We start from the raw sequence: 19,604 nt of genomic DNA on the forward strand, positions 1-19,604 counted from the left end.
TTTTAGGCCGAAAAAAATAAAGTTTATTGTTATCACAATAAAGATTAAGTGCTTTTTACTATGAATAAATATCATAATTTTTTTTAATAAAAAAATACTCATTTTACCACGAAGAAATAGTAAGTACAACATAAAATCATTAGTTTGGCAGTCGGCCATAGGCTGCTTTGGCGTAGACAAAAATGGCGGGAAAAATTGAGATGAAGTGGCGGGAAAAATAAAGATGAAATTGGCGGGAAAAATCAAGATAAAATAGCGGGAATATTATTGTTAATGGTTAGGTCTGTAAGAATTAAATGTCATTGATCTTGTTTTCTTTAATTATTCATTTAGTGGATCAGTGCAGCTGGTTTGTTTTGTTTGTAGGATTAATTTTCCTAGCTAGTTATCTGGTTGGATGTCTGGCTGGGTGTTGTCTCCTAGGCTGCGTATTCCTCCTGCTCAAGATCATCGTACTCCTCCAGTTCCTCCTAGCGGAGAAAAAATGGATTAAATTTCAGGTTTCTCAAAGGCTCAATGCTTCAAAAAGTATCGATCGCTCAAAAAAATATGTTTACCTTCTCTTATCTATAACTAGAAGCTCTAGCATCTAGGAGCTCTTTATTTAAAGAAGCAAGTGGAGTAAGAAAATAGCATAAAACCAATCATAGGTAAAGAAAATAAATAGCTTAAAACCAACCAGGGACCTTCCGTAAAATGGAGAACTCAATCAGTCAGTAGTTATCGAAATTTTAAGCAAAAGACAAAAATGTCTCATTACTTTATATAATACGATAAGAAAATTAAATAGGAAGTCTTTAATGTTTATCAAATATTTGCTCTTATAAATACGAAATCGCGAATTAAAGTTGTAATTTTACATTAGAGGAAGGGACTTTGATTTAATCTGTCACCCTCGTTTCGAGATGAAGAATTGTAAAAGTTCATAAACTTGTACCTAAAGGTAATGCAATCAATGGGTGGGTTGTCTGATGGCTGTTAATTAAATAAATACCTTGTCTTCTTCTGTAGTATCTCTGATCACATACACACAGTGAGCTACACCAGTTCCACACTAAAATAATATATCTGTTAATATAAACATACAAAGAGCCACACTAGTTCCACACTAAAAAAAATATCTGATAATATAAACACACAAAGAGCTACACTAGCTCACACTAGAATAATACAACATACAAGTATATCTAATAATATAAACATACAAAGAGCTACACTAGTTCTATACTAGAATAATACAACATACAAGTATATCTGATAATATAAACATACAAAGAGCTACACTAGTTCCACACTAGAATAATACAACATTCAAGTATATCTGATTCTGATAATATAAACATACAAAGAGCTACACTAGTTCCACACTATAATAATACAAAATACAAGTATATCTGATAATATAGACATATAAAGAGCTACACTAGTTCCACACTAAAAGGATACAACATACAAGTATATCTAATAATGTAAACACACAAAGAGCTACACTAGTTCCACACTAGAATTAACAACATACAAGTTTATCTGATAAAATAAACATACAAAGAGGTACACTAGTTCCACACTAGAATAATACAAAATACAAGTGTATATGATAATATAAACATACAAAGAGCTACACTCAGTGGCGTGCGAACCGAAGGGGGCATTTGGGGCAATCGCCCCCCCCTAGCGACCAAAACGCCCCCCCCTGCCCCCCCCTAGCCGCCGCCCCCCCCTAAATGTTTTAAAATGCCCCATTTTGCCCCCCCCTGGTCAACAAAAATGCCCCTTTTTGCCCCCTACCCTACAAAAAGCAAAACTATCCCAGTTTCCAAAAAAAAATCAAGAAATACTCAAAAAAAAATTTTTGGCGCTTCGCGCCAACCAGACAGTTACTATTCATTTAACCTTACCAAATTTTTTAATTAGTGTAGAAATTATGTTATAATCTTTTTTCACTGAACATAACAAACCAGGTAAAAGAAAGTATTTTATTTTTTATAATATAAACTTACCAAAGAAATTTTGTACATCCCCAATGATGTTTCACAAAATTACCCCTTATATAGATTACAATTAGTGGATGAAATGTATGGAAAATCGACTTAATTAACCAACCAATCAAAATTCCATTAAAGTCCCCTAAGTTGTTGAGCCAACGAATAAGTAAATTTTATATGAAATATTGGGGACTAGTGTAATAAATAGCCCAAAAACCCCTCCCTCCCTGCATATTTGAAGAAAAAAATTTGTGCTTCGCGCCCTTCCAAATGGTTTCTGCTTTTATCACATTGTATATTTTGTTTTTATTTCTATAAAAACATTTGAAAACAACAAATATTTAATCAAAAAGTTATTTTATATAAAAAAGAAACATCGTTGATATTTATCTAAGCCTTTTTCTCAACACTGTATGTCTGTCTAAATGAATAACTATATATGATGTCATATTATTTTCAGGATAAGTTTATCATTTTTTTTGTGTACATACCCTTACCAGGGATAAGGGATGGGAAACATAGGAAAATATTATTTCAGGCCTATTTCAAGCCTAGGCCTAATAAACCAGTTTTGGGATGGCGCAGTGGTTCGTCCTAAATGCTAATGAAAAAGCTGTGTGTGTGTGTGTAGATAAAGTATAGAATCAAATTCAGGTAGCTAGTTTAAAGTAAAAAACATAACTTTTTATAAACCTTTATATTAATGGCTTTTGTTAAAATGAAGTTTTTTCTCTCCCAAAATTTTTTTATCTTTTACTTTGGTAATTTGAACTGTCAGAAAGCTATCGTTGGGTTTCCCTCAGACAGATTTTAGTTTGTATTATTTGCTTTTTTATTAATGAGTAAAAATTTTTTTTGAAAATTTCATTGCTAATTAAAATTCAAAATAAATAAATTAATATGCACTTGGGTAACATTCTATCAAGTTCTTTGGATACTATAATGTAATGATATATCTGTACTGTGTTGTATTGTACAAATATTAGGGTTAAGGTGTTGTATCAAATCCGTATTAAATTTTTAAAATTCAAAATACAACATCTAATTTATAAACTACCAAATGAAAATAAGTAGCTACCTTCTTTCCAAAAAAATAATCCCGTTATTTTTGTTTTTTCTATATGGCCCTTTTTTAATGTTTAACTCTAAGCAGATTTAATAATTAAACTAATGTGATCTAACACCATTTATATTTATTTTTTCGTAGCAGACAAATCATTATTTTTTCTAGAATTATCTGCTTCTAAAATTTCCGCCAATTGGTGATTGGTTGATACAAAACAGGCCGATTCTAATTGGTTTAGAGCGATAGTTACTTGGGAGCGTCCGCCAGTTTGATAGGAATTAGTAATAGTTGCAATATCCCTTTAGAATCTAGGCCGGGACCTAATTAATGGCCAGGTTTCCTATCCCTTATCCCTGACCCTTACAAAAAGACATGTTTTTTTATGGCAATTTTCATTAAAAACCCTTAAAACTAACTACACTCTATATTCCTAACTTGATAAAATACGCCACTCTTGTTGTCTTTAATTGATTTTAGTTCAAAGGGGGAGTAAATATTTACAGAGTTTTAAAGTGCCATTTAAAGAGGGTAGGATATGTTGATATAACTTTTTTGCTTCTCTCTAATTCACTATTGCTGTCAGTACGTAATGCTAAGGGAGAAATGTGATTTTTTCAACTGCAATTAAAGATAGAAGCTAAAACTTAATGTTAACATTCCCATCATTATGGAGTATTATTAACTATTAAAAATTCATGGAGGTCGGACTGCTTTTCAGGACGTTTTTGGCTATTTTTGTATCTTTTAAATTTCGGGTATAGTCTCTTTTGTGACATTGCCTCTTAAGGTGCATTTTGTCGTATTTTCACAGTAGCTTTTCCCATATTTATAGCTCCTGCGGGGCCAATTGCCTAACCCTGCAGGGAAATCACCTGATCTAACTTAACCTAGAATAACCTATTAAAAGCTACTATGAAAATACGACAAAATGCCCCTTAAGAGCCGTTGCCACAAAAGAGACTATACCCCAAAGTTTTCCATATTTCTAAGAGATTTTTATACCTGTAGATGAAAGGACAAGTAATTTTTTTATTTTTTACATAGTTCTTTATATCTTTGGTTTTTATGGTACGATAAATTTTTTGTGGATTATAATATTAAAAAAAATAAAATTTCTCGCTGTTTTGAGCATCCAGTATGTAATTTACTTTGACTGTCATCACACAACATACAGGAAAAAGGATTTGTAACTTTTTTTTTACCTAAAATATATATTTATTTCAACAGATGCTCTTTAAATCTACTTGTCTGTATTCTTATTAATGATTTTTTGTGCTTTGCTACTTAAAGATGTTGTCATCCTTGTTGTCATACAATAAAGAAATATTTGAAATCAGTTTTACATATTAGGTTAATTTTTGGTAAATTATTTCCAAAATGAGTATTTTATCTTTCCCCCCCCAAAATTTTTTTTTAATGGGGTTATTCATCCTTCCTGCTGAGATTTTATAACATCCCCTTACACCCATAAAAAATGTTTTGTGGTGGGGGAGGGGGGGGGGAAGGTTAAATTATCTTCTGTACTTTTTTTTCAAAGATGCTTTCTAGCTCCCTTCCCTTCGGTCATTGCAGGGTGGGGAGAAGGGATGGGGGAGAAGAGGTGGGGGGGGGAAGAGATGGGGGATATAAATGGGAAATAGGGATGGGGGAAGGGATGGGGAAGGGATGGGGAAGAAGGGATAAGGACTAGAAGGCCCATAATCAAATAATCCCACCCCTTAAAACGCCCTTATTTAAAATTAGTATATATAATCAAAATGGGGGGGGGGGCAAAATTTTACAAAATCTTCAAAATGCCCCCCCCTAGACAAAGTGCTTCGCACGCCACTGGCTACACTAGTTCCACACTAGAATAATAAAATATTTAAGTTTATCTGATTATTTAAATATACAAAGAGCTACACTAGTTCCACACTAGAATAATAAAATATTTAAGTGTAGCTGATTATTTAAACATGCAAAGAGCTACACTAGTTCCACACTTGAATAATAAAATATTTAAGTGTAGCTGATTATTTAAACATGCAAAGAGCTACACTAGTTCCATAATAGGATAATACAACATACAAAGAGCTAGTATAGTTCCCATTTTTCTTTGATAAAGTTCCTAGTCTTAAACATAATTATCCTTGTTAATATTTGATATTTTAAAATTACTTTTTTATTTGAATTTAATGAATAGTTAATATTTTGACTTAATTTTAGAAAACTTAAATTTCTAGGTAACTAAATTTAATATTAACAATTGAAATTTAATATCCAAATAATTAGAAAACATGAAAATCAAATTTAAAGAATTTAACATATAACAATTCTATTGAATACAAAAAAATTTAAAATTTCAAATATCTTATTCATTTATGACATACTGAGCTAAATAAACAACATTTCTAGAGGACAAAATTTTAATCTTCTCTTAGGATTTTAACTTTTTAATTAGTATTACTTTTGATCACACTGCTAGTAAATAAGTAATGCCTGCGCTTCCAGCATTTAGGGGCTCTATATTTGCAGAAATAAGCTAGAAAAATAGCTTAAAACCAACATAAGACTTAATTCTAGAAATTAAACAGCCAAAAATGAAATCATCCCAGGACACATATTTGAATCTTAAGTTTCAGACAAAAAAAACTTTACTACTTTATATTATACACATATTACTTTTGTAAAATACTTTTGTAGGTATTTAGAAGATTTATTATTTTTTGAGACACTCCATAATTTGAACTAACCTTGAGAATATTGGCATACTGAAACTCCTTAGATTTCTTTGGTACACCCTGAGTTCTGAATTTCTCACCAGTTCCAAGTTCTCCATAGCAAGGGCCTGAAATGATAAAAGAAAACTTAGAACTTTTTTAAATGAAAAAAATGACAGATGACAAAAAAGAATTATTTTTTTTTGAATTTGTGAAAGAAGTAAAAAGTAAAGTCTTTTTCTTTAAAGACGCATAAAAAAAACAGTATGTTGAAAGAAAAAAAAGAGGTAAAACTTTATTAGCAGCGGAGAAAATTTAATTTTCCCATAGCGTTGCAGAAGGATGTACTGACGGACAAAGTGAATTACAGAGTAGCTTCGCTACTAAAAATTACGCAACTTTTCCAAATACAATAATATTCATTTCTCGTATTCATTCGAATCCGGTGGATAGGAACCGGTTCTCATCCATACGAAAAAACTATGTCTAGCACCGTATTATATCCAGCTTTCTACGAATATAAAAATGTACAATCATAAGATTTAAACCAGTTTTTTTAGCCGGTGCCTCCGGCACCTCGGGGCTAAAAAAAAATAGTTTTAATCTTATAATTGTACATTGTATATCCGCGGAAAGCCGTTTAAAATGTACAATTATAGGATTAAAACCGGTTTTATTAGGCACAGGCTAACAAAACTGGACTTGATCTTATGATTGTACATTATAATATTCGTAGAAAACTAAATATAATATGATGCTATACATAACTTTTCAGTATGGCTAAGAACCGGTTCTAATCCAGCGGATACTAATCGGTTTCAAAGCCCTACTAGAAAAAAACCTTACCAGCATTTGTCTGCATGACTGAACCGTCCTCTCCGATGTAGTTCCAACCCTTGCGGAAGAATCCAATATTCTAAAACATTAGAAATGTCAGAATTGTCCTATCGATTTCAAACTTTGCATGAGAATTCCTATAACAGTTAAGCACGGTTTAGTAAGCGTAGCAACTATATAAATGGTACCAGAATTTCCGTATGTCTATGAAAATCTGCTTAGTTTCAACATTCTAAGATATATATTAAACAATCTTTATTATTTGATTTTGATATAATTCCTATGATTCACATGACAACAAAGAAGTATCTCTATAATCAAATCCTAAAAATGAAAGAATGTCCTTCACTGTATCCTGCATTCACGCAATTTTGTAACAAACTTATGCACAATTTCGTTAAAACTTACAAATTAATGCTTTGTTTATATGTTCTCAACACTCTACAAGAGTTATTGCTCGGTTGTCCTTCCTTCAGATTTAAGAGCTTCGCTTTTTTAGATATTGTCATCCTTGTTTAATTCATTATTAGTATACCAAGTTCGTATAATCAGTTATCTATTTATTATTTTAAAAATATTTACGGGCAATGAAGTATATGAATTGTTGTCGAAAACTTACATAATACGTATCTTATTTAACAAGGATGATAGCACCCATAAAAGCTAAGCTTAAAATTCAGACAGTAAGACCTAAAACAAATATACTAATATATACTAAAATAGTAAAAGTTGTTAAATTGCGTATATACAAGATATTTGCTGAGGCAAACCTTATATTTTAGGACTTGATTGTCGAGATACTTTATTCATAATATTGAACCTTATCATCATAGAAATCATCAATTTAAAAAAAAACAGATGAACAGGATAAAAATACCGGATCAACTGCAGTTGACGGTAAAATATTCCTGGTAACGAATATTTCCAAAAATCTATGAATTTTAAAGGCTGCGAGCTGCCAAACGGCTGAACGTACAGATCATGCCAACACACCGTTTTAAGCGGCACAAGAAGCCCTACAAATAATCTGGAATATCCAAGATCCAATGATGCACTTACTGAAAAAAACGCATATAATATGTCTTTTTAGCGCATTTCTTAGCACTGCGAGATAATTTGTGTATTATTGATTTATGGCTATTCCAGATAATTTGTAGGCCTTCTTATGCCGCTTGAAACGGTGTGCGGGTATGATCTGTACGTTCAGCCGTTTGGCAGCTGGCAACCTTTAAAATTCATAGATTTTTAAAATGTTCGTTACCAGGAATATTTTGTCGTGAACTGCAGTTGATCCAAAATACCTATAATACAATAAATTTTTGTCAAAATAAAATCAGCATGTCTTAAAAAGACGTACGGACCTTCTGGTAGGTAACAAATATAGAGTTGCTACGGATTCTAAATAGAACCTAAATGTTACATAAATCAATATACAACGTTTGAAATCGATAAGAAAATTCTAACATGCTTAAATTAACAACAAAAGCTATCCGTTACGGACAAACGTCACTTCATTAAAGAAGATCTTCGCTTTTATTAAAAACAAGTAAGTAGATTTATTTGTTTTGAGGATAAAATTGTTTTTACGTAGGTTAATTAAACAAAAACTTTAATAAAATGTACAAAAAAAACATTAATTAAAATATTGTAAAATAATATAAAATGAAGCCAGGAATTTAGGGAGAAGGCAATGGACATTAATGCTGGCAAGTTAATTTTACTTACGTATTAGTAACAAGATGTGTATGTGTCTGTCTGTGTGTACCGTAGACACTCGCTGAACCGACATTGTTCTTTTAACATGTTAACATTGCAGCTTTATAACTTTTTTTATCATCAAGTTGGAAAATCAATTTTTAAAAGCGAAGCTTTTCTATAATTAGGGTCGGTCCGTCCGTCCGTAACGGATAGCTTTTTTCGTTAATTTAAGCAAGAATTGTCCTATCGATTTTTTATTTTCCATGGTGATTCCTTTAGTAGTTAGGTACGATTTAGAAAGCGTAGCAACTCTATAATCATCACCAAAATGTCCGTACGTCCATTTTAAACATGTTGATTTATTTACTTTTTTTAATAACAAATTTTTATGTAATCTAATCATCCGATTGATCTGATTTTTGGTATATTAATTCCTGGGACAACAAATTATTTACTAAGTATATTTGCGATAACTTTTATTTAATGAAATCTTCCAATTTTTAACATGTACAAAACGGCCTGCTTAATTGCTTCAAGATCCATGTCAGATCTATATAGGAAATAAATGTCTATAAACGAGCTCAAGTTTTCCAAGGAATATTTGTTTAAAACTCATAGTGCTCCAATAATCCATAATAAACTCTCATTGCCCAGAACGATAAGACCCATTATTTTACTTTATTAAAAATAAATTTCTTTTTTTAATTTCATGTTGCTATTTACCTTATATCGATGTATTTAATTTCTAATCATAAAAAAGAAAATTTAGATTTATAATATAATAAATTTAAGAAAACTCTATTTTAAAAGAATTCGATTGTGGCGACACTTTGTGTGTTCAAATATTAAACTAAAATTGTAATCATCATCATTAACCCTTTGGTGATGGTAATGTAAAGAAAAAATATAATTTAAAAAATCTTTTAAAAATCATTTAGATTATTAAATATTTACTTTCTTTTAGATAGTAATGCCGGGTGAGGAAAATAGATTTATTGAGAAATAGATATGCATATAGAAAACTAGCCAATAGGGAGATAATTATATCGAGCCAACTCTAGTATTATTATATGCAAAGCAACTCTATAATCAAGTCTTAAAAATGTAAGTATGTCCATAAACATTATCCTGTATCAAGCAGTTTTTCAACAAATTTTACTTACAATTTTGCTTCGGCTCTTATACATTTATATTCTGATTATTCAGTTCTGACACTATGTAAATGTTAATGTCCGTTTGTCCTACCGTTTCAGTGCTTCCCTTTTATGGATGTTGTCATCCTTGTTTATTTACTTTTTCTTTTAAAAACTAAGATTAAAAGTGAAGGGTCAACATACACCCCCTTTTCCTTTAAGTGCCCCGTAGCCGTTAGTGAAATTGCTTGTTAATAAAGTCCTCGTTTGTTGATTTCTATCAACATATGTACCTAATACATACAATATAGTAACTACTTACGTAAAAACAAACAAACACTTAATTTTAAATCTACATAATAAACATAAACATCACTTTTTTACGTTGAAGATTGAAAACTAGTTTATTTTTATCCTTATAATAAATTAAAAGGATATCTGGGTGGGTGTCTGTGTGTACCAAAGGATCTCGCTAACCACGGAACCGATATGGTTCTCCTTTATAGGATAGCTTATAAGTCCTGGGAAAGGGGGGGGGTAAAATGTGGTGACTCGTGCCACGACATACCAGCAATTTTATTTTGGGTGCTACTCCCTTAGTTTTAGAGATAATTGGATAAAATCTTTTGGGCTGGGTCAGTAATTACCCCAACTAGAGGTATCTTTCAAAAAAAACGGCGGCGGGACCGCCGCTCCCGCCGCCCGCCGCCGTTTTCCGCCGCCACCAAAAAAATTTTTTTTTTTGCATTTCTCGCCGAATTAGGCAATTTGAAATCATTTGAGACCATGTTATTTTTTTCAAAAATTTTTACCCTTACAAGCAGCCCTGCGGGGGGACTTAGTCATTTTTTTCAAATTCTCGTATATCAAGGTATATCTTAAATACAGTACTTCTCCTGTGATTTTGAAGATATTGAAACAAAATCTTTTTAGGTTGGTAAGTAAAAAATATTTGAATTAAGAAAACGTCGGCGGGACCGCCGCTCCCGCCGTCCGCCGCCGTTATACGCCGCCAACAAAAAATTTTTTTTTTTGCATTTCTCGCAAATATTTATTACTGACCCATCAAAAAAGATTTTGTTCCAATATCTTCAAAAGCACAGGAGAAGTACTGAATTTAAGATATACCTTGATATACGAGAATTTGAAAAAAATGACTAAGTCCCCCCGCAGGGCTGCTTGTAAGGGGAAAAATTTTTGAAAAAAATAACATGGTCTCAAATGATTCCAAATTGCCTAATTCGGCGAGAAATGCAAAAAAAAAAATTTTTTGTTGGCGGCGTAAAACGGCGGCGGACGGCGGAGCGGCGGTCCCGCCGCCGTTTTCTTAATTCAAATATTTTTTACTTACCAACCTAAAAAGATTTTGTTTCAATATCTTCAAAATCACAGGAGATGTACTGTATTTAAGATATACCTTGATATACGAGAATTTGAAAAAAATGACTGTCCCCCCGCAGGGTTGCTTGTAAGGGGAAAAATTTTTGAAAAAAATAACATGGTCTCAAATGATTCCAAATTGCCTAATTCGGCGAGAAATGCAAAAAAAAAAAATTTTTTTGGTGGCGGCAGAAAACGGCGGCGGGCGGCGGGAGCGGCGGTCCCGCCGCCGTTTTTTTTGAAAGATACCTCTAGTTGGGGTAATTACTGACCCAGCCCAAAAGATTTTATCCAATTATCTCTAAAACTAAGGGAGTAGCACCCAAAATAAAATTGCTGGTATGTCGTGGCACGAGTCACCACATTTTACCCCCCCCCCTTTATTACTATTTTTGGAAAGGGTAACACAACAATCAAAATAAAAAATCGACCACAGAAATAAGGGGGGGGGGGGGAAGTTCTGACACATTTGCGTAAACCTGGTGTATAGGCTTTATCTTTAGACTGAGAGGATAGGTTATTAGGGATAAAATCATTCTTATATGATAAATTTCCCCCAGATTTAAGCTTTTTTGGATAGGCCTACAGGTTCCGAAGCTACAGGCCTCCAGGTGGTCTTTGTACAGGTAAAAATAAAAAATAAGATTTTTTTTTTGAAGAGTTAGAGGTTAACTTATAAAACAAAATATACTTCTTTTTGATTGTTATTCACATATTTGAAGAAAAAACATACATATTTTGTCTCATAAGCTGACATCTAACTCTTAAAACTTTTTTTTTTCATTTTTACCTGTAGAGAGACCACCTGGAGGCCTGGAGCTCCGGAACCTGGAGGCCTATCCAAAAAATCTTAAATCTGGGGGAAATTCATCATATAAGAATGATTTTATCCCTAATAACCTATTCTCTCAGTCTAAAGATGAAGCCTATACACCAGGTTTACGCAAATGTGTCAGAACTTCTCCCCCCCCCCCCCCCCCACCCATTACTTCGACTTAAAATGTTTTTCTTCACATTATACCTACCTAAAATATTACCCCTAAATAAAAGACCGCCGAAATTTTTTTGCCTTTTCTCGCCATAATAGACAATTTTCAATCATTTGAGATAAACTTTTTTTTCTCCATAAAATGTCCCTTTGCACTTGCAATTTTAAAAAAAATTTTAACTCTTTTATGGGCTGAGATCATGCGGGTTTTACTTTTAGTTTCAAAAAGTGGCACATCCGCCCCCCCCCCCTTTAATTTTTTTTTAAAATGCAGAAGGGGTATTTTTGTTTGGAGATGCACACAAAACAACAGTTCTTACCTTGAATGGAGCCTCTCCAAAGTCAAAGTATTGCTTGGGAGTTGTATTGGCTTCGCCACGGGCCCTAAAAAATTAATAGTTAATAAAATATTTTCAAAAACTTCTTTTTTTAAGAGCCACCCTAAAAGTTAGAAAGAAGCTACGCTGTTTAAAAGATGTCAATGTTACGTCAATTTGATAACTTAAAAAATGAATGGTTAGAATAGCTGTTTATCGCATCGTATTATAGACAGCTTTCCGCGGTTATTAAAATGAAAAATTATTAGATATAAGCCAGTTGTGTTAGCACTGAAGGGCCGAAGTCCCGGGCTCACAAAACTTTTATAAATAATATACTTTTTATTCTAATTGTTGAAAATTAATTGTCTGTAATACTATGCTATACATGATTTTATAGTATTGCTGAGAACTGGTTTTAATCCACCGGATATTAATCGGTTTCGAAGCCATGCTGGAAAGTGAATTCTCCACTCAGTATTTCAATTTCCTCTTCCTTTTATATAGAAACATATTTGAAATGTAAAAAGAATATTTTAATACAAATAACGGCGTTCTCCTCTTTGAAATTTTTGCTTCAATTTTGAAAACTAGCGGCTACGCCCCTAGAAGCCTCTAGGGGCACTCAACGCTCGACCTCATCTCATTATAAATTTGGGTTTTAAAAGAGTAAAAAATATTTTTTTGCGTTGGGGTGGGGAGGGGGGTGAAGACACCCTCCCAAAACAAGTTTAAAACCTTCCTAGGACCTATAAGAAACTTCATTGTAAAGGAGAACAATATCGGTTCAGCGGTTAGTGAGATCCTTTAGGACAGACAAAAAACTCCTACTACTTTATATAATAGGATTTGACTTCCCTTTCCCACACTACAAGTGCTCCTTGAGACCTCTAGGGGGCGTGGCCGCTAGTACCTCATATAAATTCGTTTAATGATGCTAGTAAGTAAAGATGAAGATACTTTTTGTGCTGTTGAACAAATGTGCGATTATACCTAATTTTTTTATAATGTGATCAGTGTTTCGGAGCCGGGAGCAGCAACATTTTTGGTGGAGCCGGAGCCGTATTTTTCGTTAAAAACGGCTCCGGCTCCAGATTAGTTAAAAATGATTTTTTAAAGTAATATTATAATTTGGCAATGGTCTATTTCCATATAATAAACTGAAAAACTATTGTTACTTAACAAATAGACACACATCCTTCTACTTTTATATAGCTTTAATCAAATAAAAGCAAAATATTTTATATTATATATTTTATTTTATCAAATTCAATAATGAACAAAAATTGATATATTAATTTTAAGGTAGGAGCCGGAGCCGTATTTCCAGACACGGCTCCGCGGAGCCGGAGCCGGAGCCGCATCAAAATTAAACGGCTCCGACACCCTGAATGTGATACTTGTGCGGAAGTGAAACCCCATATTTCTCACCCTTATAAAACTTAAAATATGGATCAGTTGCGTTTTACGGTAAAATGTTCCTGAAATTGGTTATTACCAAAAGTATTGTAGGTATGAACTAATGGTAGCGGTAAAGGAAACGTATATATTGTATGCGCACTTAATTTTTTTCCTGTAAGAAGGCTTACAAAGAATCTGGAATAGCTATTGCTCATTAATGCAAATACATATTATCGCAGCTTAAATAAATGCGCGACTGTGTATCATTGGATCTTGGTTATTCCAGATTATATATAATTCTTCTCGTGACGCTGATAATGATGTGTGGACAAAACATGTACGTTCATCTGTGCGGCATCTAGCAACCTTTAACCCTTTACAGTCGGGCCCCTTGCCGCACCTTAATCGGTCGGGGGGAGGGCGTTCAACGCCCCCCCCCCCTATTATCTCAGTTCCTATTAGAGCTAGAGGGCAAATTTTTTTTGGGCAAGTCCCCTGTTTGATAATGAATTTCCGACCTTTATAAGTCTAAGTCAATTTTTGCTTCCTTCACCCTTTTATTAAACAAGGTTTTTAGGTCTTTTTTTACTTAAAAATTTCAAACGGCTGTTATTTTCTTATTTTTGAAGCTAGAAGAACAATTTTTTTCCAGAAAAGGTTAATTTTACATTAGAAATACCAAAATATAAATTTCAGCGGCCGCAGCTGTACTTTGCAGCTGCCAGCCGCCGCGGTCGGCGGGAAAACGGCGGCGGATCTTTATAAAATTTTAATACGTTATGTAGACATGTAAGAAAAGCTTAAGTTTACAATTTGAATTCTCTAAATCAAAAATTGCGGCCCCAGGAGCCTTTTAAAGATTTCTGGAGACCTGGTGGAACAGGACCTGCAGGATCATACCTGGAACCTGAAAGTGATTTGAACACCTGTATTTCATATAAGGATTTTTTAAAGACATTTTACCGTGAACTGCACTGGATCCTAAAATTTAATTATGAAACATAAAAAGAACAAGTTGGAGAGAATTTTACACACAAGAATAGTTATGTTCAAAGGTGTGAGACATATTGTTAAAGAAAAATTAATGAATAAGGGAGTAATGTGTAATGTTATATAAGACCAGGGTTTCGGATCCGGATCCGCATATTTTCGAGTCCAATGATCCGGATCCGGATCCTTGGACTCAAAAAAATGCGGAAAAAATGGAAAAATCTACCTAAATTTATATAAAATCTCAGACATTCTCTTGATGGGGTCAATCTTTAAGGTTTAGGGTCAGACTTGAAAATTAAAAGTATTTTTGACTTCGAATTAAAGAATAAATATTTTTTGAAAAGTTTGGTGATTTTATTTTTATTGCCAAGGATCCGGAACCGGATCCGGTAGGATCCGGATCCGCACTGACCAAATTTGGAGGATCCGGATCCAGATCCGCAAAAAATCAATGCGGATTTGGAACCCTGTATAAGACTATAAATCATGAAAAGAACGTTGAAATTTGACATGACATACATTAATGCAACTGCAATGCCTTATGTAAGCTTTTTACTCCTAATTGAAGTCGTGGAACCAGAGACGTGCATGAGGGGGATGTATCTAACAATCTGGCCAAATTAAGGTGGGTTGAAACACCTCCCACCTCTACTCTTGAAAAGGGCATTCACTTCCCTGATACACTCCCCTAATACAAAAAAAAACTTACATCCTCTCTGAATTTAATGGGAGTGTCAAAAAAAGCGCGCTTCGCGCATCAATTTACTAATTAACCAAGTAGGGTGTCTCCTCTCCCCCACCCCCCTGACACTAAATATACACCCCTAGTGTTATCTGTAATATTACATCCTAGAGCTCAATTTGGGATCAATTGATTATTGTTGATAACTTATTGCTGGTTAAGAATATAATCATTTTTCTCGTATTCATTCGAATCCGGTGGATAGGAACCGGTTCTCATCCATACGAAAAAACTATGTCTAGCATCGTATTATATCCAGTTTTCTACGAATATAGAAATGTACAATCATAAGATTAAAACCAGTTTTTTAGCCGGTGCCTCCGGCACCTCGGGGCTAAAAAACTAGTTTTAATCTTATAATTGTACATTCTATATCCGCGGAAAGCCGTTTATAATACGATACGAGAAATAACTATTCTCGTATTCATTCGAATCCGGTGGATAGGAACCGGTTCTCATCCATACAATCATAAGATTAAAACCAGTTTTTTTAACCGTTGCCTTCGGCACCTGGGTACTAAAAACAACTAGTTTTGATCTCATAATTGTACATTCTATATCCGCGGAAAGCCGTTTATAATACGATGTGAGAAATAACTATTATTGAATAATAGGCAATAAATAATCAAAGGTAATCTTTTAGTAACTAACAGTCAGAGGGTTGAACAAACAGACATTCCTTCATCATAGAAAAGCTGGGATTTTAAAAGATTTTTACGAGACAAAATCTAGTTTTCAATTTAAGTTATTAATTCATCCTCCGCTTAACTTTGTTTTTGCAATCTCAATTTTTTATTCATTTCTTTAGACTAAACTTCGTGGGCATGCAGCAGGGGTGTGGTAGGAGTCAGAGTTAGGAAGGGGACAATGGACTGTTTATTACACTAGTCCCCAAAGTTTTATAATATAAGTTTTCTTGATTTAAGTTGACTGTTCAAACGTTTCAACCATTAATTTTTATCTACAGAAGGGGTTATTTTGTGTATCATCATTTGGGATGTACATAAATTTATCGGCGATTGTCTTATCCCTTTAGATCCCTAAGATAAGGAGTGTCAAAGTACAACCCCTGCTAACTAGAATGCTCAAGTAGTTGTAAATATACCAAAATAAGTTTTAAAAAATTGGTATTATCCTCTTAGAATTTATAGAAGATGGTTTGAATGATTAAAAAATACTTACGCATCAATAATTCCAGCCATGTGGGCCTGTTTGTTACCCTTTCCTAGGGTTATAGTGCACAGATTTCCAGCATACACATCCTCCATCTTACCCCTAGAAATAGAAATAATTAACCCTAGAAATAGATAATGTTGTCTAGGGTAAAAGTGCACAGATTTACAGCATACACATTCTCCATCTTACCCCTAGAAATAGAAATTTTTAGACCTAGAAATTAACATCTTTGTCTAGGATAAAAGTTCAAAGATTTATAGCATATACATCCTCCATCTTACCCCTAGAAATAGAAATAATTAACCCAAATAATTAACATCTTTTTCTAGGATAAAAATGCACAGATTTCCAGCATACACATCCTCCATCTTACCCCTAGAAATAAAAATTATTAACCCTAGAAATTAACATCTTTGTCAAGGGTTATAGTGCACAGATTTCTAGCATACACATCCTCCATCTTACCCCTAGAAATAGAAATAATTAACCCTAGAAATTAACATCTTTGTCTAGGGTAAAAGTGCACAGATTTCCAGCATACACATCCTCCATCTTACCCCTAGAAATAGAAATAATGAACCCAAAAATTATTATTGTTGTTACCCTTCCCTCGTGTTATAGTACACAGGTTTCCAGCATACACAATAAACACATCCTCCATCTTACCCCTAGAAATAGAAATAATTAACCCTAGAAATTAATATCTTTTTCTAGGATAAAAGTGCACAGATTTCCAGCATACACATCCTCAATCTTACCCCTAGAAATAGAAAAAATTAACCCTAGAAATTAACATCTTTTTTTAGGATAAAAGTGCACAGATTTCCAGCATAAATATCCTCCATCTTACCCCTAGAAATAGAAATAATTAGACCTAGAAATTATCATCTTTGTCTAGGATAAAAGTGCACAGATTTCCAGCATATACATCCTCCATCTTACCCCTAGAAATAAAAATAATTAACCCTAGAAATAGATATTGATGTCTAGGGTTAAATTGCACAGATTTCCAGCATACACATTCTCCATCTTACCCCTAGAAATAGAAATAAGGGGGGGGGGGGAAGTTCTGACACTTTCGCGTAAACGGTGAGTATAGGCTTTATCTTTGGACTGAGAGGATAGGTTATTAGGGATAAAATCATTCTTATATGATGAATTTCCCCCAGATTTAAGATTTTTTGGATAGGCCTCCAGGTTCCGGAGCTCCAGGCCTCCAGGTGGTCTCTGGACAGGTAAAAAAATAAAAAATTTCTTATTTGAACAGTTAGAGGTAAGTTTATAAAACAACATAAGCTTCTTTTTATATATTATTCATATATTTGAAGAACAAATTACAATCAGCCTCCAGGTTCAGGTGCTGCAGGCCTCCAGGTGGCCTCTGGACAGGTAAAAAATCTAAATTTCTTATTTGAACAGTTAGAGGTAAGTTTATAAAACAACATAAGCTTCTTTTTATAGATTATTCACATATTTGAAGAAAAATTACAATCGGCCTCTAGGTTCAGGTGCTGCAGGCCTCCAGGTGGCCTCTGGACAGGTAAAAAATCAAAATTTCTTATTTGAACAGTTAGAGGTAAGTTTATTAAACAACATAAGCTTCTTTTTATATATTATTCATATATTTGAAGAAAAATTACAATCGGCCTCCAGGTTCAGGTGCTGCAGGCCTCCAGGTGGCCTCTGGACAGGTAAAAAATCAAAATTTCTTATTTGAACAGTTAGAGGTAAGTTTATAAAACAACATAAGCTTCTTTTTATATATTATTCACATATTTGAAGCAAAAATTACAATCGGCCTCCAGGTTCAGGTGCTGCAGGCCTCCAGGTGGCCTCTGGACAGGTAAAAAATCAAAATTTCTTATTTGAACAGTTAGAGGTAAGTTTATAAAACAACATAAGCTTCTTTTTATATATTATTCATATATTTGAAGAAAAAATTACAATCGGCCTCCAGGTTCAGGTGCTGCAGGCCTCCAGGTGGCCTCTGGACAGGTAAAAAACCTAAATTTCTTATTTGAACAGTTAGAGGTAAGTTTATAAAACAACATAAGCTTCTTTATATATATTATTCATATATTTGAAGAAAAAATTACAATCGGCCTCCAGGTTCAGGTGCTGCAGGCCTCCAGGTGGCCTCTGGACAGGTAAAAAATCAAAATTTCTTATTTGAACAGTTAGAGGTAAGTTTATTAAACAACATAAGCTTCTTTTTATATATTATTCATATATTTAAAGAAAAATTACAATCGGCCTCCAGGTTCAGGTGCTGCAGGCCTCCAGGTGGCCTCTGGACAGGTAAAAAATCTAAATTTCTTATTTGAACAGTTAGAGGTAAGTTTATAAAACAACATAAGCTTCTTTTTATATATTATTCATATATTTGAAGAAAAAATTACAATCGGCCTCCAGGTTCAGGTGCTGCAGGCCTCCAGGTGGCCTCTGGTCAGGTAAAAAAACAAAATTTGTTAATGACATTTGAAATTAATTTTATGTTTGTTTTTATTTAACTTCTAACTCTTAAGGTAAACTTTTATTTTCGAATACATGGCCTGATTCCCAATGGTCATTACAATAAAAATGGATGGTAGTTTAAATTTTTGGTTTCAATGAGGTAAGTAGGTAATATAATAAAAATATGAGTTTATTTTCAATTATTAAGGTAAATATTTTTAAGTTTATACCTGGAATACATAAATAACATTTGAAAATATGCTTACTTTGTTTTACAAGTATACCTCTATCTGTTCAAATAAGAAATATTGATTTTTTACATGTCCAGAGACAACCTGGAGGCCTGCAGCACCCAAACCTGGAGACTGATAGTAAGTTTTTCTTTAAATATTTAAATAATATATAAAAAGAAGCTTATGTTGTTTTATAAACTTACCTCTAACTGTTCAAATAAGAAATTTTGATTTTTTACCTGTCCAGAAGCCACCTGGAGGCCTGCAGCACCTGAACCTGGAGGCCTGCAGCACCTGAACCTGGAGGCCGATTGTAATTTTTTCTTCAAATATATGAATAATATAAAAAAAGAAGCTTATGGTGTTTTATAAACTTACCTCTAACTGTTCAAATAAGAAATTTAGATTTTTTACCTGTCCAGAGGCCACCTGGAGGCCTGCAGCACCTGAACCTGGAGGCCGATTGTAATTTTTTCTTCAGATATATGAATAATATATTAAA

The 19,604-nt window shown here is 33.4% G+C and overlaps 2 protein-coding genes across 2 annotated transcripts in view; one reads left to right on the forward strand and one right to left on the reverse strand.

Annotated features, from left to right (window-relative positions):
* Hacd2 (3-hydroxyacyl-CoA dehydratase 2) overlaps positions 1 to 19,604 on the forward strand; it is a 148,118-nt gene that overhangs the window by 25,930 nt on the left and 102,584 nt on the right. The window lies entirely within an intron of this gene.
* LOC145334813 (protein RCC2 homolog) overlaps positions 322 to 19,604 on the reverse strand; it is a 73,879-nt gene continuing 54,596 nt past the window's right edge. The window contains exons 12-17 of the mRNA XM_080180435.1: positions 16,422 to 16,514; positions 12,107 to 12,170; positions 6,597 to 6,666; positions 5,784 to 5,878; positions 995 to 1,054; positions 322 to 470 (exon numbers count right to left, since the gene is read on the reverse strand). Of these exons, the coding sequence (XP_080036561.1) occupies positions 420 to 470; positions 995 to 1,054; positions 5,784 to 5,878; positions 6,597 to 6,666; positions 12,107 to 12,170; positions 16,422 to 16,514 (433 nt within the window). The 3' untranslated portion in view covers positions 322 to 419. The remainder of the gene's footprint in view (positions 471 to 994; positions 1,055 to 5,783; positions 5,879 to 6,596; positions 6,667 to 12,106; positions 12,171 to 16,421; positions 16,515 to 19,604) is intronic.

Source organism: Acartia tonsa, chromosome 12, assembly GCF_053477335.1.
Source record: "Acartia tonsa isolate MP-2025a chromosome 12, ASM5347733v1, whole genome shotgun sequence".
Lineage (NCBI taxonomy): Eukaryota > Metazoa > Arthropoda > Copepoda > Calanoida > Acartiidae > Acartia > Acartia tonsa.